Source organism: Heterodontus francisci, unplaced genomic scaffold, assembly GCF_036365525.1.
Source record: "Heterodontus francisci isolate sHetFra1 unplaced genomic scaffold, sHetFra1.hap1 HAP1_SCAFFOLD_598, whole genome shotgun sequence".
In the NCBI taxonomy this organism is placed as follows: domain Eukaryota; kingdom Metazoa; phylum Chordata; class Chondrichthyes; order Heterodontiformes; family Heterodontidae; genus Heterodontus; species Heterodontus francisci.
This window is the reverse complement of record NW_027141529.1, coordinates 101,221-127,035: the sequence shown is the minus strand read 5'-3', so window position 1 is coordinate 127,035 and position 25,815 is coordinate 101,221. Positions and strand designations below refer to the sequence as shown.

At 46.0% G+C, this 25,815-nt stretch overlaps 1 protein-coding gene across 7 annotated transcripts in view; it reads right to left on the bottom strand.

Moving 5' to 3' along the window:
• Positions 1-25,815, bottom strand: part of LOC137363985 (inactive rhomboid protein 2-like) — a 194,757-nt gene that overhangs the window by 153,700 nt on the left and 15,242 nt on the right. For 4 of the 7 annotated variants that reach the window (XM_068027474.1, XM_068027480.1, XM_068027477.1 and 1 more), the window contains 2 exons: positions 6,640-6,780; positions 6,031-6,158 (listed from right to left, as the gene is read on the bottom strand). In XM_068027474.1, coding sequence (XP_067883575.1) covers positions 6,031-6,158; positions 6,640-6,756 — 245 coding nt within the window. In that variant the 5' untranslated portion in view covers positions 6,757-6,780. Of the gene's footprint in view, positions 1-6,030; positions 6,159-6,639; positions 6,781-22,237; positions 22,274-22,310; positions 22,379-25,815 lie in introns of those variants that run through there. The other 3 variants (XM_068027475.1, XM_068027476.1, XM_068027478.1) reach the window with 2 other exon arrangements.

The window sequence follows — 25,815 nt, the reverse complement described above, 5'->3', positions numbered from 1 at the left end:
CAGGGAGAAGATGCCAAACAGAGTGGGGGAGAGGACAAACCCTGTTTCACTCCATTCTTCACTCAAACTGTTGGAGGTGAAGCCATCAAACTGTAAAGTGCAGTGCAAGTTGTCATGGAAGGAGTGGATGAGACTGAGGAGCTCCAGTAGACATATTTTTTCCCCAAATCACCAAAGTTGCTTCCCTGAAGTTGGCAGATAATAAAGTCGTCACTGACAGAAGTAAACAGATGTTCCGCTGGGCTGAACATTATTGTGAGCTGTACTCCTGAGAGTCAGACAACTCCCAGTCTACGTTCAATGCTGTCTCGCAACTTCCTGTCATGGATGAGTCAGATGAAGAATCTTCATCACTGGAGCTTGAGAAGGCCATAGACCGCCGAGTGGATAGAAGGATGGAATCCCAGCTGAACTGCTCAAACACAGAAAGTCCCATCTATTGCCACACCTTTATGCCCTTCTCCTTCTCTGCTGGAAAGTAGGCTGTGTTCCAGAAGAGATGCGTGATGCCAAAATCATCACAATATACAAAAACAAAGGCGACAGAGGAGACTGCATCAAATACAGGGGCATCTCATTCCTTCACATTACGGGGAAGGCCTTTGCTAGGGTCATACTTAAAAGACTCCATTTACTTGCTGACCGAGTGTACCCAGAAGCGCAGTGTGGTTTCCGTGCTGGCAGACGTGGACGTGATCTTCTCCATACGCCAGCTACAAGAGAAATGTAGGGAACAGAGTATACCCCTTTACCTTACTTTCGTAGATCTGGCTAAGGCATTCAACACCATCAGCAGAGCAGGATTCCACAAAAATCTTCTAACAACATTTAAATAGTAAGCAGATAGTAAGAGGGGAACTTGTTCCCATCAGGGACAAAAAGGGTGATATATACTTAGAGGTGCAGGACGAGGCTAGAATACTTAATGAGTGCTTTGTATCTGTGTTTACTAAAGAGGATGCTGACAGAATGTCGGTAGAAATGCAGAGAGTAGAGGTAATGGATAGGGTAAATATTGAGAGGGAGGATGTACTGGAAAGGCTGGCTACTCTAAGGGTAGATAAGTCATCTGATCTGGAAGGCTTGTATCCCAGGTTGCTAAAGGAAGTGGGGATGGAGATAGCAGAAAGGCTTTCCAGAATCTTCCCTGGAAACAGGGGAGGTGCCAGAGGATTGGAGAGTGCCAAATATGACACCCTTATTCAAGAAAGGGTGTAAGGACAGTCCTAGCAACTACAGGCCAGTTAGTTTATCAGTGGTGAGTAATCAGGGGGAAAAAATCAGCAGGAGAGGTTTGAATTAATTAAGGATAGCCCACAGATTTGTAAAAGGCAGATCATGCTTGACGAATCTAATTAAATTTTTAGTTGATGAAGGGAATGCAGTAGATGTTGTTTATACGGATTTTAAGAAAGCATTTGTTAAAGTATCACATAAAAGGCTGGTTAACAAAATTGAGGCTCTCATGGAATAGGAGGGTCAGTGTCCAATTAGGGAAAAAAATTGGCTTCAGGACAGAAAATAGCGAGTCAGGGTAAATGGTAGACAGTGGTGTTCCCCAAGGGTCAGCGTTAGGACCACTGCTTTTGTGATATATATAAATAACTTGGATCTTGGAATACAGAGTGGAATTTCAAAATTTGCAGATGATACCAAATTTGGAGGTGTGGCAAACCGTGAGGATGATACAAACCACATATTACAGGACACAGATAGGCTAGCAGATTGGGCAGACAACTGGCAGATGGAATTTAATACAGAGAAGTGTGAGGTGATGCATTTTGGTAGAAGGGATAGGGAGAGGCAATATATACTGAATGGGACAGTTCGAAAGAGTGTGCAGGAACAGAGGTCCCTGGCGGTGCATGTGCATCGATCTTTGAAGGTGGCAGGAGAAAGTGGTTAGTAAAGCATACTGATCTTGGGCTTCATAAATAGAGGTATTGAGTACCAAAGCGTGGAAGTTATGCTGAACCTTTATAAAGCTCTGATTAGGCCCCAACTAGAGTATTGCGTACAGTTCTGGTCACCACACTTTGGGAAGGATACGAGGGTCCTTGAGAGGGTGCAGAGGAGATTTACCAGAATGGTTCTAGGGATGGAGGATTTTAGTTACAAGGTTAGGTTGGAGACGCTGGGTTTGTTCTCCCTGGAGCAAAGGAGACTGAGGGGAGATTTGATAGAGGTGTACAAGATTATGACAGGTATAGATAAGTTAGACAAGGAATAACTGTTCCTATTAACTGAGTGTACAAGGACTATGGGACACAGATTGAAGGTTTTGGGGAAGAGATGCAGGGGGAATGTGAAGAAGAGCATTTTTTTTAAACGCAGCAGGTGGTAATGACCTGGAACTAGCTGCCCACAAGGGTTCTGGAAGCAAAGACAATCAATGACTTCAAAAGGAAATCAGATGGGCACTTGAAGGAAATATAATTGCAGGGCTACGGGGATTGAGCAGGGGGGTGGGACTGACTGGGTTGCCTCGTGGAGAGCCAGCATGGACTCAATGAGCCAAATGGCCTCCTTTTGTGCTGTAAATGATTCTATGACCCTGTGACTGATATATCCAATGGGGGATTCAGGAGAAATATCTTTACACAGAGAGTGCTGAGAATGTGGAACTCGCTATTGGAACATAGGAGCGAGAGTAGGCCATTCAGCCCATCGAGCCTGCTCTGCCATTCAATACAATCATGGCTGATCATCCACTTCAATGCCTTTTCCCCACACTATCCCCATATCCCTTTATGTCATTGGTATTTAGAAATCTGTCAATCTCTGCTTTAAACATACTCAATGACTGAGCTTCCACAGCCCTCTGGGGTAGAGAATTCCAAAGATTCACAACCCTCTGAGTGAAGAAATTTCTCCTCATCTCTGTCCTAAGTGGCTTCCCCCTTATTTTGAAAATGTGTCCCCTGGTTCTAGACTCCCCAACCAGGAGAAACATCTTAGCTGCATCTACCCTGTCTACCCCTTTAGGTATTTTGTCGACTTCACTGAGATCACCTCTCATTCTAGGAAACTCTAGAGAATACAGGCCCAGTTTCCCCAATCTCTCTTCATAGGACAGTCCCGCCATCCTGGGAACAAGTCTGGTGAACCTGCGTTGCCCTCCCTCTATGGCAATAATATCCTTCTGAAGGTAAGGGGACCAAAACTGCACACAGTACTCCAGGTGCGGTCTAACCAAGGTTCTATACAATTGAAGCAAGACTTCACTACTCCTGTACTCAAATCCTCTTGCAATAAAGGCTAACATACCATTAGCCTTCTTAATTTCTTGCTGCACCTGCATCCTAGCTTTGTGACTTATTGACGAGGACACCCAGGTCCCTTTGTACATCTACACTTTCTAATCTCTTACCATTTAAGAAATACTTTGCACATCTGTTTCTGCTACAAAAGTGGATAACCTCACATTTTTCCACATTCTATTCCAATTGTCACATTCTTTTCCACTCACTAAGTCCGTCCAAATCCCCTTGAAGCCACTTTGCATCTTCCTCACAACACACGCTCCCACCTAGTTTTGTGTCATCTGCAAACTTGGAATTATTACATTTGGTCGCCACATCCAAACCATTGATATATATTGTGAACAGCTGGGGCCCCAAGTACTGATTCCTGCCGTACTCCACTAGTCACAGACTGCCAACATGAGAATAACCCGTTTATTCCTACTCTATTTTCTGCCTGTTAACCAATCCTTAATCCATGCCAGTATATTACCTCCTATCCCATGTGCTTTAATTTTGCTAACTAACCTCCTGTGGGGGACTTTATCAAAAGCCTTCTGAAAATCCAAGTATACACCATCCATCGACTCCCCTTTATCAATTCTGTTAGTAACATCCTCAAAAAACTCCAACAGGTTCGTCAAACATGATTTCCCATTCATAAATCCATGTTGACTCTGCCCAATCAGATCATTATTATCCAAGTGTCCATTTATCACTTCCTTTCGAATAGATTCCAGCATTTTCCCTGCTACTGATGTAAGGCTAACAGGTCTGTAATTCCCTACTTTATCTCTCCCTCCCTTCTTAAATAGTGGGGGGTGACATTTGCTACCTTCCAATCTGCAGGAACCATTACAGAATCTATAGAGATTTGGAAAATGATCACCAATGCATCCACTATCTCCATAGCTACCTCTTTCAACACTCTGGGATGTAGAATATCAGGTCCTGGGGACTTATCAACCTTCAGCCCCATTAATTTCTCCAATATAACCTTCTGACTAATACTAATTTCCTTCAATTCCTCAGACCTCCTAATCCCTTGGATCTCTAATTCTGGGAGATTTCTTGTATCTTCCTCAGTGAGGAAGTAATCCTCAAGCACAAAGTAATCATTTAGCTTCTCTGCCATTTCTCTATTCCCCATTATAAATTCTCCTGACTCTGCCTGTAATGGATCCACATTTGTCTTAGCCAAATGTTTCCTTTTTATGAATCTATAGAAGCTTTTACAGTCCGTTTTTATATTTTTTGCTAGCTTACATTCCTCTTCTATTCTCCCTTTCTTTATCAGTTTCTTGGTCCTCCTTTGCTGTATTCTAAAATCCTCCCAATCCTCAGGTTTACTACTATTTCTGGCAACTTTATACGCCTTTTCTTTTAATCTTATACAATCCTCAACTTCCTTTGTTAGCCACGGTTGTCTGCCTTTACTTTTGGAGTTTTTGTGCCTTGAAGGAATGTATAGTTGCTGTAAACTATGTAATATTTCTTTAAAGACTATCCATTGCCTATGTACTGTCATAACTTTTAATGTATTTTCCCAATCCACCTCGGCCAATTTGCCCCCCATACCTTCATAATTTCCTTTGTTTAAATTTAACACCCTGACTTCAGATTGAACTACCTCACTTTCAAACATAATGTAAAATTCTATCATATTATGGTCACTCATCCCTAAAGGTTTTTTTACAACAAGATTATTAATTAGCCCTTTCTCATTATATAATACTAGATCTAAAATAGCCTGTTCTCTAGTTGGTTCCTCAACATACTGCTCTAGAAAACCACCCCTAGCACACTCCAGAAACTCTTTCTCCACAGCCTTAGTGCTCATTAGGTTTAACCAGTCTAGATTTAAGTCACCCATGATTACTGTATTTCCCATGCTGCATGCTTCTCTAATCTCCTGATTAATGCCATGCCCCACACTCCCACTACTGTTTGGCAGCCTATAAACAACTCCTACCAATGTTTGCTGCTCCTTGCTGTTTCTTAGCTCCACCCAAACTGATTCCACATTTTGTTCTTCCGACTGGAGATCCTCCCTTACTAATGTACTGATCCCATCCCTTATTATCAGCGCAACATCACCTCCTTTTCCTTTTTTCCTCTCCTTCCTATCACAAGAGGGAAGCTCGATAAAGACAATGATGGAGAAAGGAATAGAAAGATATGTTGATAGCGTTCAATGAAGAGGAGTGGGAGGAGGCTCGTGTAGAGCATAACACCAGCCTGGACCAGTAGGGCCAAATGGCCTGTTTCTGTGCTGCAAATACTGTGTAACATTTCTAAATATAGCACATAACACAATTAATGACAGGCAACAGTAAGCACTGGGACTGGACCATTCTCATACTCAATCAACACTGGAGTGCCAGTCAAATCACCATCATAAACTGGTAAAAGTGACTTGTAGAGGGACAGTAAGACACCTGGGTGGGGGTGGGTGTGAGGTGGGTGGGGCTGTATTTTTATCTAAACTGAAAGCTGTGCGTCTCGGGAAGATTCTGACATTTAAAATCTGAAATGTTTACAGCCAACTAGACTAGACGGAAGCTGGGAAACACTCCCACTTTATCAGACAACAATCTGAAGACCTAAACTATGGAGATTTCAACTGCAATTAAATACTGGGTTGGGGAGTGGAGGCGGGGGGTGACATAAGAGGGACAAAGCGTCTCACCAGACCCCTCACTCCACTCTCTCTGCAGAATTTGTTCCACCCCCGGCCCCTCCTGGAACACAGGGTGGCCCCCACCCCACCAATGTAGAGAGATGTTACCTGCGGATGCTCTTTGAGATGGAGCTCTGTCGCTGGAACACTTCCTGTCTCCTCACCAATATCCCCTCAAGAGCGGAGACCCTAGGATCTGGCATACTGACACTTTTGAAGAAAGCTGGTCTCAGTGTCTAGAAGAGAAAGTAATTGTTAATTGCTTCATAATTCCAACTGACATCAAACTACCTCAGCATTCAGTCACACACAGATCAAAGGCATGGAGAACAGCAGACAGCTTCATGGACCCATGGAGAATATTCCAGTCACAGATGATGCTCTGATTAGTGACAGGTATACTCCAACGCATCCAGTAACCCCAACCCTGCTGGCTGTAGACTCTGTCCCCTCTCCACATCTCCTCAAACACCACATTGCCCCATCTCTCCATGAACCCCACACATTGTCCTGTCTGCCTTTCTCCCTATCACTGGCCACTGGCTCCCTAGTACCAGCCACTACGTGCTGAAGGCTCAGGAGAATGTTTTGAATTGGATTAAGACATGTTAAAGTATTGTTCAGTCTCAGTCCCTCACTGGGAATATCATTCCCCATCTAGCAGAGCTACAGGGAGTCAGAATTACAAACTTAGAGAGGGAAACACTGAAGGGCTACCTCAGATCCATCTCTAGGTTCCTGCTGTGCCTGGGAGGGAAAGGAAAGCTCTGACAACTTCCTGATGTGCAGCCGAGTCCCAGCAGCCTCCGTATCCTTCTGCTGGTCCAATGACATTGTTCCCCAAATTCAGCTCAGGACCTAGAACATAAACATGTTGACGGGTTAGTGGAGTTAACGGGGCCTAAAGTCACAGTCCACAGTGGACATGCTGTCCCTCATACTGTCTAAGCTTTGATTTGATTTAGATTTAGAGATACAGCACTGAAATAGGCCCTTCGGCCCACCGAGTCTGTGCCGACCATTAACCACCCATTTATGCTAATCCTACACTAATCCCACATTCCTACCACATCCTCACCTGTCCCTATATTCCCCGACCACCTACCTAGACTAGGGGCAATTTATAATGACCAATTTACCTATCAACCTGCAAGTCTTTTGGCTGTGGGAGAAAACCGGAGGAAACCCACGCAGACACAGGGAGAACTTGCAAACTCCACACAGGCAGTACCCAGAATTGAACCCGGGTCGCTGGAGCTGTGAGGCTGCGGTGCTAACCACTGCGCCACTGTGCCGCCCTAGCTTCAGCATTAGTGTGATGGACAGAAGACTTTGGCTCTCCACTTCACATAGGCTCCATCAGAACGGATTCCCTGCCTTCAAAACAGCATAAAGGAACAGGAAAACATTTTACATATTGGGTTAATCACAGACTGGTTAGCTTTAACATCGGTGGCAGGGAAAGTTTGAGTCTTTAAGGCTGAAATTTCCTTTTTTTTATTATTCATTTCTGGGATGTGGGCGTCACTGGCTAGGCCTACATTTATTGCCATCCCTAATTGCCCTTGAGAAGGTGGTGGTGAGCTGCCTTCTTGAACCGCTGCAGTCCATGTGGGGTAGGTACACCCACAGTGCTGTTAGGAAGGGAGTTCCAGGATTTTGACCCAGTGACAGTGAAGGAACGGTGATATAGTTCCAAGTCAGGATGATGTGTGACTTGGAGGGGAACTTGCAGGTAGTGGTGTTCCCATGCATCTGCTGCCCTTGTCCTTTTAGAATCATAGAATCACAAAGTTTAAGGCACAGAAAGAGGCCACTTGGCCCATCGTGTCTGTGCTGGCCGAAAAACAATCCACCCAGTCTAATCCCACCTTCCAGTATTTGGTCCGTAGCCCTGCAGATTACAGCACTTGAGGTGCATATCCAGACTCCTTTTGAATGAGATGAGGGTTTAATGGCTCAACTACCCTTTCAGGCAGTGAGTTCCAGACCCCCACCACCCTCTGGGTGAAAAGGATTTTCCTCATCTCCCTTCTAATTTTTCTACCAATCACTTTAAATCTTGCCCCTCTCGTCATTGACCTCCCTGCTAAGGTGAATAGACCCTTCACCTCCACTCTATCCAGGCCCCTCCCAATTTTGTATATTTCAATCAGATCTTTCCTCATAACTGCATTTTTCCTGTCCTGGCAACATCCTCGTAAATCTCCTCTGTACCCTCTCTAGTGCAATTACATCCTTTCTGTAATGAGGTGACCAGAGCTGTACACAGTACTCAAGTTGTGGTCGAACCAATGGGTTATACAGTTCCAGCATAACCTCCCTGCTCTGATATTCTATACCTCAGCTAATAAAGGAAAGGATTCTATATGCCTTCTTAACCACCTTAGCAAACTGTCCTGCTACCTTCAGGGATCTGTGGACATTCACTCCAAGGTCCCTCACTTCCTCTACACCTCTCAGTATTTTCCCATTTATCATGTATTCCTTTGCCTTGTTTGACCTCCCCAAATGCATCACCTCACACTTCTCCAAGTTGAATTCCATTTGCCACTTTTCTGCCCATCTGACCAGACCATCAATATTTTCCTGCAGCCGACAGCTATCCTCCTCGCTATCTACCACATGGCCAATCTTTGTGTGGTCCACAAACTTCTTGATCATGCCCTCTACATTTATGTCCAAATCGTTAATAGACACCACAAAAAGCAGGGGATCCAGTACTGAGCCCTGTGAAATGCCACTGGAAACAGCCCTCCAGTCGCTAAAACACCAGTCAACAATTACCCTTTGTTTTCTGCCACTGAGCCAATTTTGTATCCACCTTGCTGCATTTCCCTGGATCCCATGGTTTTTTTTTAAAGTCTGCCATGACAAAAGCCTTGCTCAAATCCATGGATCCATGGAGACCATATTGACTGCACTACCTTCATATATCTTCCTTGTTACATCTTCAAAACATTCGATCAAGTTGGGCAGACAAGATCTTCCTTTGACAGTGCCTAAGTGACAGTTTATCCTGTCTCTCAGAATAGATTCCAATAAATTGCCCAGAATTGAGGTTAGACTGACTGGCCTGTAATTATTTGGTCTTCCCTCACTCCCTTTTTAAACAAAGAACAAAGAACAGTACAGCACAGGAACAGGCCATTCGGCCCTCCAAGCCTGCGCCGATCTTGATGCCTGCCTAAACTAAAACCTTCTGCACTTCTAGGGTCCGTATCCCTCTATTCCCATCCTATTCATGTATTTGTCAAGATGCCTCTTAAACGTCTCGATGGGACCTGCTTCCACCACCTCCCCCAGCAACAAGTTCCAGGCACTCACCACCCTCTGTGTAAAGAACTTGCCTCGCACATCCCCTCTAAACTTTGCCCCTCTCACCTTAAACCTATGTCCCCTAGTAACTGACTCTTCCACCATGGGAAAAAGCTTCTGACTATCCACTCTGTCCATGCCGCTCATAACTTTGTAAACCTCTATCATGTCGCCCCTCCACCTCCGTCTTTCCGGTGAAAACAATCCGAGTTTATCCGACCTCTCCTCATAGCTAATGCCCTCCAGACCAGGCAACATCCTGGTAAACCTCTTCTGTACCCTCTTCAAAGCCTCCACGTCCTTCTGGTAGTGTGGTGACCAGAATTGCACACAATATTCTAAGTGTGGCCGAACTAAGGTTCTGTACAGCTGCAACATGACTTGCCAATTTTTATACTCTATGCCCTGACCGATGAAGGCAAGCATGCCGAATGCCTTCTTGACTACCTTATCCACCTGCGTTGCCACTTTCAGTGACCTGTGGACCTGTACGCCCAGATCTCTCTGCCTGTCAATACTCGTAAGGGTTCTGCCATTTACTGTATACTTCCCACCTGCATTAGACCTTGCAAAATGCATTACCTCACATTTTTCTGGATTAAACTCCATCTGCCATTTCTCCACCCAAGTCTCCAACCGATCTATATCCTGCTGTATCCTCTGACAATCCTCATCACTATCCACAACTCCACCAACCTTTGTGTCGTCCGCAAATTTACTAATCAGACCAGCTACATTTTCCTCCAAATCATTTATATATACTACAAACAGCAAAGGTCCCAGCACTGATCCCTGCGGAACACCACCAGTCACATCCCTCCATTCAGAAAAGCACCCTTCCACTTCTGCCCTCTGTCTTCTACGACCGAGCCGGTTCTGTATCCATCTTGCCAGCTCCCCACTGATCCCATGTGACTTCACCTTTTGTACCAGTCTGCCATGCGGGACCTTGTCAAAGGCTTGACTGAAGTCCATATAGATAACTGCCCTTCCTTCCTCACAGAACATAGAACAGTACAGCACAGTACAGGCCCTTCGGCCCACGATGTTGTGCCGAACCTTTAACCTACTCAAAGATCAAACTAACTACCTACCCTTCATTCTACTATCATCCATGTACCTATCCAAGAATCACTTAAATGCCCCAAATGTATCTGCTTCTACTACCACCGCTGGCAGTGCATTCCACGCACCCACCACTCTCTGTGTAAAGAACCTACCTCTGACATCTCCCCGAAACCTTCCTCCAATCACCTTAAAATTATGCCCCCTGGTGATAGCCCTTTCCACCCTGGGAAAAAGTATCTGACTATCCACTCTATCTATGCCTCTCATCATCTTGTACACCTCTATCAAGTCACCTCTCATCCTTCTTCGCTCCAATGAGAAGAGCCCTAGCTCCCTCAATCTTTCTTCGTAGAACATGCCCTCCAGTCCAGGCAGCATCCTGGTAAATCTCCTCTGCACCATCTCTAAAGCTTCCACATCCTTCCAATAATGAGGCGACCAGAACTGAACACAATATTCCAAGTGTGGTCTAACCAGGGCTTAAAGAGCTGCAGCATAACCTCGCTGCTCTTAAACTCAATCCCCCTGTTAATGAAAGCCAACACACCATACGCCTTCTTAACAACCCTATCAACTTGGGTGGCAACTTTGAGCGATCTATGGACATGGACCCCAAGATCCCTCTGTTCCTCCACACTGCCAAGAATCCTGTCTTTAAGCCTGTATTCTGCATTCAAATTCGACCTTCCAAAATGAATCACTTCACACTTTTCCAGGTTGAACTCCATCTGCCACCTCTCAGCCCAGCTCTGCATCCTGTCAATGTCCTGTTGCAACCTACAACAGCCCTCCAACTATCCACTACTCCAGCAACCTTCATGTCATCGGCAAACTTACTAACCCAGCCTTCCACTTCCTCATCCAAGTCATTTATAAAAATCACAAAGAGCAGAGGTCCCAGAACAGATCCCTGCAGAACACCACTGGTCACCGAGCTCCAAGCTGAATACTTTCCATCTACTACCACCCTCTGTCTTCTATGGGCCAGCTAATTCTGTATCCAGACAGCCAAATTCCCCTGCATCCCATGCCTCCTTACTTTCTGAATGAGCCTACCATGGGGAACCTTATCAAACGCCTTGCTAAAATCCATATACACCACATCCACTGCTCTTCCTTCATCAATGTGTTTTGTCACATCCTCAAAGAATTCAATAAGGCTTGTGAGGCATGACCTTCCCCTCATAAAGCCATGCTGACTGTCTCTAATCAAACTATGCTTTTCCAAATAGTCATAAATCCTGTCTCTCAGAATCCTCTCCAATAATTTGCCCACCACCGACGTAAGACTGACTGGTCTATAATTCCCAGGGTTATCCTTATTCCCTTTCTTGAACAAGGGAATAATATTTGCCACCCTCCAATCATCTGGTACTACTCCAGTGGACATTGAGGACACAAAGATCATCGCCAAAGGCACGGCAATCTCTTCCCTCGCTTCCCGTAATATCCTTGGGTATATCCCGTCTGGCCCCGGGGACTTATCTATCCTCATGGCTTTCAAAATTTCCAGCACATCCTCCTTCTTAACATCAACCTGTTCGAACATATCAGCCTGTTCCACGCTGTCCTCACAAACGTCCAGGTCCCTCTCACTAGTGAATACTGAAGCAAAGTATTCATTAAGGACCTCCCCTACCTCCTCCGACTCCAGGCACAAGTTCCCTCCACTATCCCTGATCGGCCCTACCCTCACTCTGGCCATCCTCTTGTTCCTCACATAAGTGTAGAACGCCTTGGGATTTTCCTTAATCCTACCCGCCAAGACTTTTTCATGTCCCCTTCTCGCTCTCCTAAGTCCATTCTTCAGTTCCTTCCTGGCTACCTTGTAACCCTCTGGAGCCCTGTCTGATCCTTGCTTACTCAACCTTAAGTAAGTTTCCTTCTTCCTCTTGACTAGCTGTTCCACATCTCTTGTCATCCAAGGTTCCTTCACCCTACCATCCCTTCCCTGCCTCATCGGGACAAACCTATCCAGCAGTCGCAGCAAGTGCTCCCTAAACAACTTCTACATTTCTGTCGTGCATTTCCCTGAGAACATCTGTTCCCAATTTAAGCTCCCCAGTTCCTGCCTAATAGCATTGTAATTCCCCCTCCCCCAATTAAATATTTTCCCATCCCGTCTGCTTCTATCCCTCTCCATGACTATAGTAAAGGTCAGGGAGTTGTGATCACTATCACCGAAATGCTCTCCCACCGAGAGATCTGCCACCTGGCCTGGTTCGTTGCCAAGCACCAAATCCAATATAGCCTCCCCTCTAGTCGGCCTATCTACATATTGAGTCAGGAAACCTTCCTGGACACACCTGACAAAATCTGCCCCATCCAAACTATTTGCACTAAGGAGGTTCCAATCAATATTAGGGAAGTTGAAGTCACCCATGACAACAACCCTGTTACTGCTGCACCTTTCCAAAATCTGCCTCCCAATCTGTTCCTCCGTGTCTCTGTTGCTATTGGGGGGTCTATAGAAAACTCCCAATAAAGTGACTGCTCCTTTCCTGTTTCTGACTTCCACCCATACTGACTCAGTAGACAAACCCTCCTCGACGACCTCCCTTTCTGCAGCTGTGATACTATCCCTGATTAGCAATGCCACTCCCCCACCTCTTTTACCTCCCTCCCTATTTCTTTTGAAACATCTAAACCCCGGAACATCCAACATCCATTCCTGCCCCTGTGATATCCACGTCTCCATAATGGCCACAACATCGTAGCTCCAAGTACTGATCCATGCTCTAAGTTCATCACCCTTATTCCTGACACTTCTTGCGTTAAAATAGACACACTTCAACCCATCATACTGGCTGCAACTGTGCCCTGTCAACTGTCTAACCTTCCTCACAGACTCTCTGCACTCGGTATCTGCCTGTTCAACAGCTACCCCATCTACTGATCCGTAGCTCCGGTTCCCATCCCCCTGCCAAACTAGTTTAAACCCTCCCGAGGAGCTCTAGCAAACCTCCCGCCCAGGATATTGGTGCCCCTCCAGTTCAGATGCAACCCGTCCTTCTTGTACAGGTCCCACCTTCCCCAGAATGTATCCCAATGATCCACATATCTGAAGCCCTCCCTCCTACACCAGCTCTGTAGCCACGTGTTCAGCTGCACTCGCTCTCTGTTTCTAGCCTCACTAGCACGTGGCACCGGTATCAATCCTGAGATTACTACTCTGCTCGTCCTGCCTTTCAGCTTCCAACCTAACTCCCTATATTCGCTTTTCAGGTCCTCATCCCTTTTCCTAGCTATGTCATTGGTGCCGATATGTACCACGACTTCTGGCTGCTCCCCCTCCCCCTTAAGAATCCTGTGGACTCGATCTGAGACATCCCTGACCCTGGCACCCGGGAGGCAACATACCATCCGGGAGTCTCGTTCGCGACCACAGAATCTCCTGTCTGTTCCTCTAACCATTGAATCTCCTATCACTATCGCTCTCCTATTCTCCCCCCTTTCCTTCTGAGCCACTGAGTCAGGCTCAGTGCCAGAGACCTGGCCACTGGGGCTTTCCTCTGGTAGGTCCCCCCCACCAACAGTATCCAAAACGGTATACGTATTATTGAGGGGAACGGCCACAGGGGATCCCTGCACAGTGTGCCTATTCCTTTTCCCTTCCCTGACGGTCACCCAGCTACCTTTATCCTGTAACTTTGGTGTCACTACTTCCCTATAACTGCTCTCTATCACCCCCTCAGCCTCCTGAATGATCCGAAGTTCATCCAGCTCCAGCTCCAGTTCCCTAACGCGGTCTGTGAGGAGCTGGAGTTGGGTGCACTTCTCACAGGTGAAGTCAGCAGGGACACAAGTGGTGACTCTTACCTCCCACATCCTGCAAGAAGAGCATGCATACGTATAAAAAGCCTTGGGATTTTCCTTAATCCTGTTTGCCAATGACTTTTCATGACCACTTTAGCCCTCCTGACTCCTTACTTAAGTTCCTTCCTCCTGTCTTTATATTCCTCAAGGGATTCGTCTGTTCCTAGCCTTTCAGCCCTCACGAATGCTGCCTTTTTCTTTTTGACGAGGCTCACAATATCCCGCGTTATCCAAGGTTCCCGAAACTTGCCAAACTTATCCTTCTTCTTCACAGGAACATCCCAGTCCTGGATTCAAACTGACGTTTGAAGGACTCCCACATGTCAGATGTTGATTTACCCTCAAACAGCCGCCCCCAATCTAAATTCTTCAGTTCCTGCCTAATATTGTTATAATTAGCCTTCCCCCAATTTAGCACCTTCACCCGAGGACTACTCTTATCCTTATCCACAAGTACCTTAAAACCTATGGAATTATGGTCACTGTTCCCGAAATGCTCCCCTACTGAAACTTCGACCACCTGGCCGGGCTCATTCCCCAATACCAGGTCCAGTACGGCCCCATCCCTAGTTGGACTATCTACATATTGTTTCAACAAGCCCTCCTGGATGGTCCTTACAAATTCTGCCCCATCCAAGCCCCTAGCACTAAGTGAGTCCCAGTCAATACAGGGGAAGTTAAAATCACCCACCACTACAACCCTGTTACCTTTACATCTTTCCAAAATCTGTCTACATATCTGCTCCTCTACCTCCTACTGGCTGTTGGGTGGCCTATAGAAAACCCTCAACATCGTGACTGCACCCTTCCTATTCCTGAGCTCCACCCATATTGCCTTGCTGCACGACCCCTCCGAGGTGTCCTCCCGCAGTACAGCTGTGATATTCTCCTTAACCAGTAATGCAACTCCCCCACCCCTTTTACATTCCCCTCTATCCCGCCTGAAGCTTCTAAATCCTGGAACATTTAGCTGCCAATCCTGACCTTCCCTCAACCAAGTCTCTGTAATAGCAACAACATCATAGTTCCAAGTACTAATCCAAGCTCTAAGTTCATCTGCCTTACCTGTTATACTTCTCGCATTGAAACAGAGGTACAACGTTAGCAGTTCTCCAATCCTCCAGCACCACACCAGTATCCAGTGAGGACTGGAAAATGATGGTCAGACCTTCTGCTATTTCCTCTCTTGCTTCTTTTAACAGCCTGGGGTACATTTCATCCGGTCCTGGTGATTTATCAACTTTCAAGGATGCCAATCCCATTAATACTTCCTCTCTCCCTATGTTTATCACATCCAATACTTCACACCCCTCTTCCTTAACTACAATATCTGCATCGTCCCCCTCTTATGAAGACAGATGCAAAGTATTCATTAAGAACAATACCAATATCTTCCTCCCCTACACATATGTTACCTCTTTGGTATTTTATGGGCCCTACTCTCTCCTTAGTTATTCTCTTACTCTTAATGTATTGATGAAACATCTTTGGGTTCACCTTGATTTTGCTTGCCAATATTCTTTCATGTCCTTTCTTTGCTTTCCTAATTTCCTTTCTGATTTCACCCCTCCACTTTCTCTACTCCTCTCGGCTTTATGTAGTATTGAGTTCTCGGTGTCGGACCTAAGTTTTTCTTTTCTTGTAGGTGGTAGAGGTCGTGGAATTGGAAGGTGCTGACAAAGGAACCTTGGTGAGTTGCTGCAGTGCGTCGTGTAGATGGTACACACTGCTGCCACTGTGCGTCAGTAGTGGAGGGAATGATGATGAAGGTGGTGGATGGGGTGCCAATCAAATTTCTATGTATCTAGATAACCAGAAAATAAGAGTAGGCAACAAAGATTTCAAAAGAAACAATTACGCTCAAGAAACCTCATCAATTTTTTTGAGGAGATAACAACAGATATGGAAGATGGGGAAATGTAGTGGAGAGTGTGTTCATGGACTTTAGAAAATCCTTTCTCTCATGGAAGTTTACTAGAGAAGACTTTGGGGTATGGAATTAAGACAAGGACAGCAAACTGGATTGAAGCCAGTAAGAATGAAGAAAACAAATTGTGGGAGTTAAGGGCAGTCTTGCATGGAGGTTGGAAGTGGACAGTGGGATACCAAAGGGGTGTTCTGGTCTGGGACCACTTCCATTTACTGTAAACTTAAATGATTTGGTTTAGGGCTGAGGGAGTGGGTCCAAGTTAATCCAAAAATAGGTGGTTTAGTTAATTCTTTAGAAGATCCAAGAAACTGCACAGCAATATAAATAAGATCGGGAATTGGCTACAAATGTGGTAGATGGAAATCACTGTCAGTAGGTTTGAGGTGATACATTTGGCAAACAATGGTTAATATTCAGAATGGCAGTGATGAGGTTTTACAGTTAAAGGTTTAAAAAGGATTATCGTTCAAGGAGTTATTTGCTAGGCATCACCCGTGGCTCAATGTGCTGCACTCTCACCTGAGTGAGTAAGTTGTGGGGACAAATTCCACTCCAGAGATTGGAACACAAACTCCAGGCTGACACTCCCAGAGTAGTACTGAGGGAATGCTGCACGGTCAGAGGGCCAGGACTGAGGGCATGCTGCACAGTCAGAGGGCCAGTACTAAGGGAATGCTGCACTGTCAGAGGGCCAGTACTGAGGGAATGCTGCACTATCAGAGGGGCTGTACTGAGGGAATGCTGCACTATCAGAGGGTCAGTACTGAGGGAATGCTGCACTATCAGAGGGTCAGTACTGAGGGAATGCTGCACGGTCAGAGGGCCAGTACTAAGGGAATGCTGCACTGTCAGAGGGCCAGTACTGAGGGAATGCTGCACTGTCAGAGGGTCAGTACTGAGGAAGTGCTGCACTATCAGAGGGGCTATACTGAGGGAATGCTGCACTGTCAGAGGGTCAGTACTGAGGGAATGCTGCACTGTCAGAGGGTCAGTACTGAGGGAATGCTGTACTGTCAGAGGGCCAGTACTGAGGGAATGCTGCACGGTCAGAGGGCCAGTACTGAGGGAATGCTGCACTATCAGAGGGGCAGTACTGAGGGAATGCTGCACTGTCAGAGGGCCAGTACTGAGGGTGTGCTGCACTGTCAGAGGGTCAGTACTGAGGAAGTGCTGCACTATCAGAGGGTCAGTACTGAGGGAATGCTGCACTATCAGAGGGGCTGTACTGAGGGAATGCTGCACTATCAGAGGGTCAGTACTGAGGGAATGCTGCACTATCAGAGGGCCAGTACTGAGGGAATGCTGCACGGTCAGAGGGCCAGTACTAAGGGAATGCTGCACTGTCAGAGGGCCAGTACTGAGGGAATGCTGCACTGTCAGAGGGTCAGTACTGAGGAAGTGCTGCACTATCAGAGGGGCTATACTGAGGGAATGCTGCACTGTCAGAGGGTCAGTACTGAGGGAATGCTGCACTGTCAGAGGGTCAGTACTGAGGGAATGCTGTACTGTCAGAGGGCCAGTACTGAGGGAATGCTGCACGGTCAGAGGGCCAGTACTGAGGGAATGCTGCACTGTCAGAGGGTCAGTACTGAGGGAGTGCTGCACTGTCAGAGGGCCAGTACTGAGAGAATGCTGCACTATCAGAGGGTCAGTACTGAGGGAATGCTGCACTATCAGAGGGTCAGAACTGAGGGAATGCTGCACTATCAGAGGGTCAGAACTGAGGGAATGCTGCACTATCAAAGGGCCAGTACTGAGGGAGTGCTGCACTGTCAGAGGATCAGTACTGAGGGAATGCTGCACTATCAGAGGGTCAGTACTGAGGGAGTGCTGCATTATCAGAGGGTCAGTACTGAGGGAATGCTGCACTATCAGAGGGTCAGTACTGAGGGAATGCTGCACTGTCAAAGGGGCTGTACTGAGGGAATGCTGCACTGTCAGAGGGGCTGTACTGAGGGAATGCTGCACTGTCAAAGGGGCTGTACTGAGGGAATGCTGCACTATCAGAGGGTCAGTACTGAGGGAATGCTGCACTATCAGAGGGTCAGTACTGAGGGAATGCTGCACTATCAGAGGGGCTGTACTGAGGGAATGCTGCACTGTCAAAGGGGCTGTACTGAGGGAATGCTGCACTATCAGAGGGTCAGTACTGAGGGAATGCTGCACTATCAGAGGGTCAGTACTGAGGGAATGCTGCACTATCAGAGGGGCTGTACTGAGGGAATGCTGCACTGTCAAAGGGTCAGTACTGAGGGAATGCTGCACTGTCAGAGGGGCTGCTTTTTGGATGAGATGTTAAACTGAAGCCCCATCTGCCCTCTCAGGTGGATGTAAAAGATCCCACATCACTATTGGAAGAGAAGCAGGGGAGTTCACCCCAATATTCTGGCCAATATTTATCCCTCAAACAACATCTCGTCATGCCTCTGAACTTGCTGCATTCTGTGCTCTCAGGTCTAACCCTGACATTGTTATCAAACCTGCTGACAAGGGTGGTGCTGTTGTTGTTGGCATACCGACCTCTACCTTGCAGAGGCTCAGCGCCAATTGTCAGACATTTCTTCCTACCTCCCCCGAACCATGACCCCACCACCAAACATCAAGCTACTGTCCACAGGACTGTCACTGACCTCATCTCCTCTGGAGATCTTCCCTCTACAGCTTCCAACCTCATAGTCCCACAATCCCGGACAACCCGCTTCTACCTCCTTCCCAAAATCCACTAACAGGACTGTCCCGGCAGACCCATTGTGTCAGCCTGCTCCTGCTCCACTGAACATATTTCTTCCTCTCTTGACTGTATCTTTTCTCTGCTGGTCTAGTCTCTTCCCACCTACATCCGTGACTCTTCTGACACCCTACGTCATTTTGACAATTTCCAGTTTCCTGGCCCTAACCGCCTCCTCTTCGCTATGGACGTCCAATCTCTCTACACCTCCATACCCCACCAGGATGGTTTGAGGGCTCTCCGCTTCTTCCTGGAACAGAGGCCCAACCAGTCCCCATCCACCACCACCCTCCTCCGCCTGGCTGAATTTGTTCTCACATTGAACAACTTCTCCTTCAACTCCACTCACTTCCTTCAAGTAAAAGGCGTTGCTATGGGTACCCACATGTGTCCTAGTTATGCCTGTCTTTTTGTGGGGTATGTTGAGCATTCTTTGTTCCAGTCCTACTCAGGCCCCCTCACCCAACACTTTTCCCAGTACAATGATGACTATCAGTGGAGTTTCCTGCTCTCGCCCCGAACTGGAAAACTTCATTAACTTTGTTTCCAATTTCCCCCCTTCTCTCACCTTTACAAGGCTCATCTCCGACACTTCCCTTCCCTTCCTCGACTTCTCTGTCTCCATCTATGGGGATAGGCTAATATTCATTATAAGCCAACTGACTCACACAGCTACCTTGACTACACTTCTTCGTACCCTGCTTCCTGCAAAGACTCCATTCCATTCTCCCAGTTTCTCCGTCTCTGACGCATCTGTTCTTCCACAACATTGCTTCTGATATGTTTTCCCTTTTTCCTTAACTGAGGATTCCCCCCACTGTGGTTGACAGGGCCCTCAACCATGTCCGGCCCACTGCCCGCACCTCTACCCTAACCCCTTCCCCTCCCTCCCAGAACTACGACAGGGTTCCCCTTGCCCTCACTTTCCACCCCACCAGCCTCCAGATCCAAAGGATCATCCTCCACCATTTCCATCACTGCCAGTGTGATGCCACTGCCAAACACATCTTCCCCTCTCTTCCCCTCCTTTGTCAGCATTCCGAAGGGATTGTTCTCTCCACAACACTCTGGTCCACTCCTCCATTACCCCCACCACCTCATCCCCTTCCCACGGCACCTTCCCCTGCAATCGCAGGAGGTGTAATACCTGCCCATTTACCTCCTCTCTCCTCACTATCCAAGGCCCCAAACACACCTTTCAGGTGAAGCAGCGATTTACTTGTATTTCTTTCAAGTTAGTATACTGTATTCGCTGCTCACAGTGTGGTCTCCTCTACATTGGGGAGACCTAACGCAGATTGGGCGACCGCTTTGCAGAACACCTCCGCTCAGTCCGAAAGCATGACCCTGAGCTTCCGGTTGCTTATCATTTCAATTCAGCACCCTGTTCACACCCACATTTCTGTCCTTGGTCTGCAATGTTCCAATGAACACAACATAAGCTCGAGGAACAGCAACTCATCTTCTGATTAGGCCTTCTGGACTGGACATTGAGTTCAACAATTTCAGAGCATGACTAGCCTTTTTTATTATGATTTTATTTTATTTTTTAAGCACGTGCCTGCCTTAAACTTGGTTTTTCATGTTTGTGCTTACAGACATGTTCATATTCTGTCATTAACACTCTCTCTGCACTAATGCTTTGTCACCACACCATTATCACACCCTTTGCCTTTGCCCCATGACCTCGTCAGTTAATCTCTCCTGCCCTCTGCCCTATCACATACCTTCCCTTTTGTTCTCTTCCCCACCCCCACCCCAGCTTCACTTCTTTAAAACCTATTACATTTCTAAACTTTGCCAATTCTGATGAAAGATCACAGACCTGAAACATTAATTCTGTTTCACTCTCCATAGATGCTGCCAGACCTGCTGAGTATTTCCAGCACTTTGTTTTTATTTCCGATTTCCTGCATCTGCAGTATTTTGCTTTTATCTTGTCATCATCACTTTGCTGTTTATGGAATCTTGCTGTGTGTAAGTTGGCTGTTGTGTTTCCTACATTACAACAGTAATGCATTCCTTTTTACATTTTTTGCATTTATTTCATTTCATCTTAGTTTGTTCAGTTTGCTTACCCACTGTTTTTTTCAGGTTGTTTTTCTTCAGGTTTGCACTTGCTGATGTTCTATATTCAGTATATTCACACCTAATCTGTACTAATGCTTTGTCTTTCAAAACACCATTAACATATTGTTTGCCTTTGCTCCGTGACCTTTTGGTCAGCTATGTGGCCTGGTCCAATCTGCACCTTCTCCTTTGTTATCTCTTGCCCAACCCCCACCTCACTTGTTTATAATCTGTGACTTTTCTAATATTTGTCAGTTCCGAAGAAGGGTCACTGACCCGAAACGTTAACTCTGCTTCTCTTTCCACAGATGCTGTCAGACCTGCTGAGTGGTTCCAGCATTTCTTGTTTTTGTTTCAAAAGTACTTCATTGGCTGCAATTGCTCTGGGACAAAGGAGACAGACATCGGAGGAATTTGGACAAGCTTGCAGGACCTGGCTCACTGGAATGTGAGCGGTATCCATTTGGTTACATTTGAATATGCGGGTGTGTTAATGATCACTCCTGGATGCTTTTCATTAATGTGAAACTCTCAATGAAATGTAGGACTTACTTTCAAGGACATTTGATTAAAAAAAACTTGCATTCCTATACTGCCTTTCACGAGTTCAGGATGTTCCAAAGCACTTTATAGCCAATGAAGTACTTTTGAAGTGTTGTCATTGTTGTAATGCAGGAAACGTATCCAATTTGAGCACAGCAAGATCCCACAAACAGCAATGTCATAATGACCAGAAAATCTGTTTTTGTGATGTTGATTAAAGGATAAATATTTATTGTGACACAAAGTAAAACAATTCATCTTAAACATGTGCTTCTGACTCATGAGGGCATTTGGACGACTGACTCAGTTTGGTTTATGGTCATTGACCATCGCAATCAATGCAATGGAACATCATGTTTGAACTGGCACCTAGTTCAAGAAACAAAAACAAGAAATGCTGGATTCACTCAGTAGGTCTGGCAGCATCTGTGGAAAGAGAAGCAGAGTTAACGTTTCGGGTCAGTGACCCTTCTTCGGAACCTAGTTCAAGATCCTGTTTCTCCTAGGCTCAATAAAAATAATCGTTTTCTGGGCTGTATTTTGAGGACCTTAAGGACATCCGGTTAGGCTGCTCAGCCCCTTGTACAGTCTGGGCAGGGCCTGTGTCTGTATTCGAGTGCAGCAGCATCTGGACACAGAGTTCTTCAAGTTTAAAGACTAAGCCCGAGAACTAGCATGCAGTTATAAAAGGAAAGATGGTTTTGTCCCTTATATGGTGGTGACTGAGAGGAACTTTTGTGCAGGTGTAAAGATGGTAAATAGGTTCAGGGTCAGTGAATGAAGACAGTGTCACAGATCAGGATGGTTTACAATAATCCTTTCCACAGTAAAGAAATATTTACTAAAGATAGGGCTTCATGTCATCAAACGGACAAAGAACATCACTCAGCAACTCAAACAGAAAAATCATCTCACAGTCGACAAATCTGAATCCTTCTGTGTGTAGAACAGGAAGCAGCAACAATTAGAAATGTTTTTCAAACCTGGAGACATAGGAAGAGATAGTGAGCCTGTGATATACATTTGACAGCACAAGAGGAGGTCATTCAACCTATGGCACCTGTCTGCCTCTGAGCAGAAACAGTCTGTTCCCATATCCTGTTAAAATCAGCAATTTCAAAATCTTTATCAAATTCCCTTTTAAATAAATGTACTGTCTCTGCTACCATTATCATTTGTGCTGAAGAATTCCATTTACTAATAACCCTCATAAACTTCCCTCTTTCTGATAGTGATCTCAGCACTCACTGTTTCCATTGCAAATGTGGAATTAATCTTTCATTAGTTACATTCCCAATCCAGTTCAAAATTTTGAACATGTTGATTTGATCTCTTCATTAACATTCTCCTCTCACTGTTCCTCCCCAAAAAGACTTACATTTATATAGCACCTTTCACGATCACCGGACACCTCAAAATGCTCTACAGCCAATGAAGTACTTTTTGAAGTGTTGTAATGCAGGAAACACAGCAGCCAATTTGCACACAGCAAGCTCCCACAAACAGCAATGTGATAATGACTAGATCATCTGTTTTTAGGTGTTAGGTTGAAGGGTAAATATTGGCCAGGACACTGGGGAGAACTCCCCTGCTCTTCTTCGAAATAGTGCCATGGGATCTTTCACATTCACCTGAGCAGGCAGATGGGGCCTTAGTTTAACATCTCATCCGAAAGAGGACACCTCCAACTTTGCAGCGCTCCTTCAGCACTGCACTGGAGTGTCAAACATGTATCCCTCACTATTATCAGCATTAAACTTTCTGTCACTTGTATGCCCCTCCTGCCAAACTGCACCTCCTGAAACATTCACATTTCCCTCCCTCAGTCGGATTCATTCCTTTTAAAATGCTCTAATTGTCTTAAATGACACTTCATCAAATGCTTTTTGAAAATCCATAAATACAACATCTAGGCAGTGAACTCCTCAAAATATTCTATCAAACCTATTTACATTCTGAAGGGGGAGGGTGAACAGCCAGAGGTTGTGGTACACATCGGTACCAATGACATAGGCAGGAAGAGTGACGAGGTCCTGCAGGGGGGGGTTTAGGGAGTTAGGTAGAAAGTTAAAAGACAGGACCTCTAGGGTTGTAATCTCGGGATTACTCCCTGTGCCATGTGCCAGTGAGGCTAGAAATAGGAAGATAGTGCAGCTAAACACGTGGCTGAGCAGCTGGTGTAGAAGGGAGGGTTTCAGATATCTGGACCATTGGGCTCTCTTCAGGGACAGATGGGACCTGTACAAGAAGGACGGGTTGCATCTAAACTGGAGGGGCACAAATATCCTGGCTGCGAGGTTTGCTAGCGTCACTCGGGAGGGTTTAAACTAGTGTGGCAGGGGGGTGCGAACCAGAGCAGTAGGACAGCAGGTGAAATTAATGTGGGGGTACTAGTAAATAAGGCCAGTAAGACTAAGAGGAAGAGCAGGCAGGGAGATGTTGCTGAGCACAGCGGGACTGGTAGTCTGAAGTGCATTTGTTTCAATGCGAGAAGTATAACAGGTAAGGCAGATGAACTTAAAGCTTGAATTAGTACTTGGAACGATGATGTTGTTGCTATTACAGAGACTTGGTTGAGGGAAGGACAGGATTGGCAGCTAAATGTTCCAGGATTTGGAGAGGGATGTAAAAGGGGTGGGGGAGTTGCATTACTGGTTAAGGAGAATATCACAGCTGTACTGTGGGAGGACACCTCGGAGGGGTCATGCAGCGAGGCAATATGGGTGGAGCTCAGGAATAGGAAGGGTTCAGTCACGATGTTGGGGGTTTTCTACAGGCCTCCCAACAGCCAGCGGGAGGTAGAGGAGCAGATATGTAGACAGATTTTGGAAAGATGTAAAGGTAACAGGGTTGTAGTGGTGGGTTATTTTAACTTCCCCTATATTGACTGGGACTTACTTAGTGCTCGGGGCTTGGATGGGGCAGAATTTGTGAGGAGCATCCAGGAGGACTTCCTGAAACAATATTTAGATAGTCCAACTAGAGATGGGGCCATTCTGGACCTGGTATTGGGGAATGAGCCCGGCCAGGTGGTCGAAGTTTCAGTAGGGGAGCATTTCGGGAGCAGTGACCATAATTCCATAAGTTTTAAGGTACTTGTGGATAAGGATAAGAGTAGTCCTCGGGTGAAGGTGCTAAATTGGGGGAAGGCTAATTATAACAATATTAGGCAGGAACTGAAGAATTTAGATTGGGGGCGGCTATTTGAGGGTAAATCAACATCTGACATGTGGGAGTCTTTCAAACGTCAGCTGATTAGAATCCAGAACCAGCATGTTCCTGTGAGGAAGAAAGACAAGTTTTGCAAGTTTCGGGAAGCTTGGATAACGTGGGATATTGTGAGCCTCGTCAAAAAGAAAAAGGAAGCATTTGTAAGGGCTGGAAGGCTAGGAACAGACGAATCCCTTGAGGAATATAAAGACAATAGGAAGGAACTTAAGCAAGGAGTTAGGAGGGCTAAAAGGGGTCATGAAAAGTCATTGGCAAACAGGATTAAGGAAAATCCCAAGGCTTTTTATACGTATATAAAGAGCAAGAGGGTAACTAGGGAACGGGTTGGCCCACTCAAGGACAGAGATGGGAATCTATGTGTGGAGCCAGAGGAAATGGGCGAGGTACTAAATGAGTACTTTGCATCAGTATTCACCAAAGAGAAGGACTTGGTGGATGATGAGCCAAGGGAAGGGAGTGCAGATAGTCTTAGTCATCTCATTATCAAAAAGGAGGAGGTGTTGGGTGTCTTGCAAAGCATTAGGGTAGATAAGTCCCCAGGGCCTGATGGGATCTACCCCAGAATACTGAGGGAGGCAAGGGAGGAAATTGCTGGAGCCTTGGCAGAAATCTTTGCATCCTCACTGGCTACAGGTGAGGTCCCAGAGGACTGGATAATAGCCAATGTTGTTCCTTTGTTTAAGAAGGGTAGCAAGGATAATCCAGGAAATTATAGGCCGGTGAGCCTTACATCAGTGGTAGGGAAATTATTAGAGAGGATTCTTCGGGACAGGATTTGCTCCCATTTGGAAACAAACAAACTTATTAACGAGAGGCAGCATGGTTTTGTGAAAGGGAGGTCGTGCCTTACTAATTTGATTGAGTTTTTTGAGGAAGTGACGAAGATGATTGATGAAGGAAGGGCAGTGGATGTTATCTATATGGACTTCAGGAAAGCCTTTGACAAGGTCCCTCATGGCAGACTGGTACAAAAGGTGAAGTCACACGGGATCAAAGGTGAGCTGGCAAGATGGATACAGAACTGGCTGGGTCATAGAAGACAGAGGGTATCAGTGGATGGGTGTTTTTCTGAATGGAGGGATGTGACTAGTGGTGTTCCGCAGGGATCAGTGCTGGGACCTTTGCTGTTTGTAGTATATATAAATGATTTGGAGGAAAATGTAGCTGGTCTGATTAGTAAGTTTGCGGA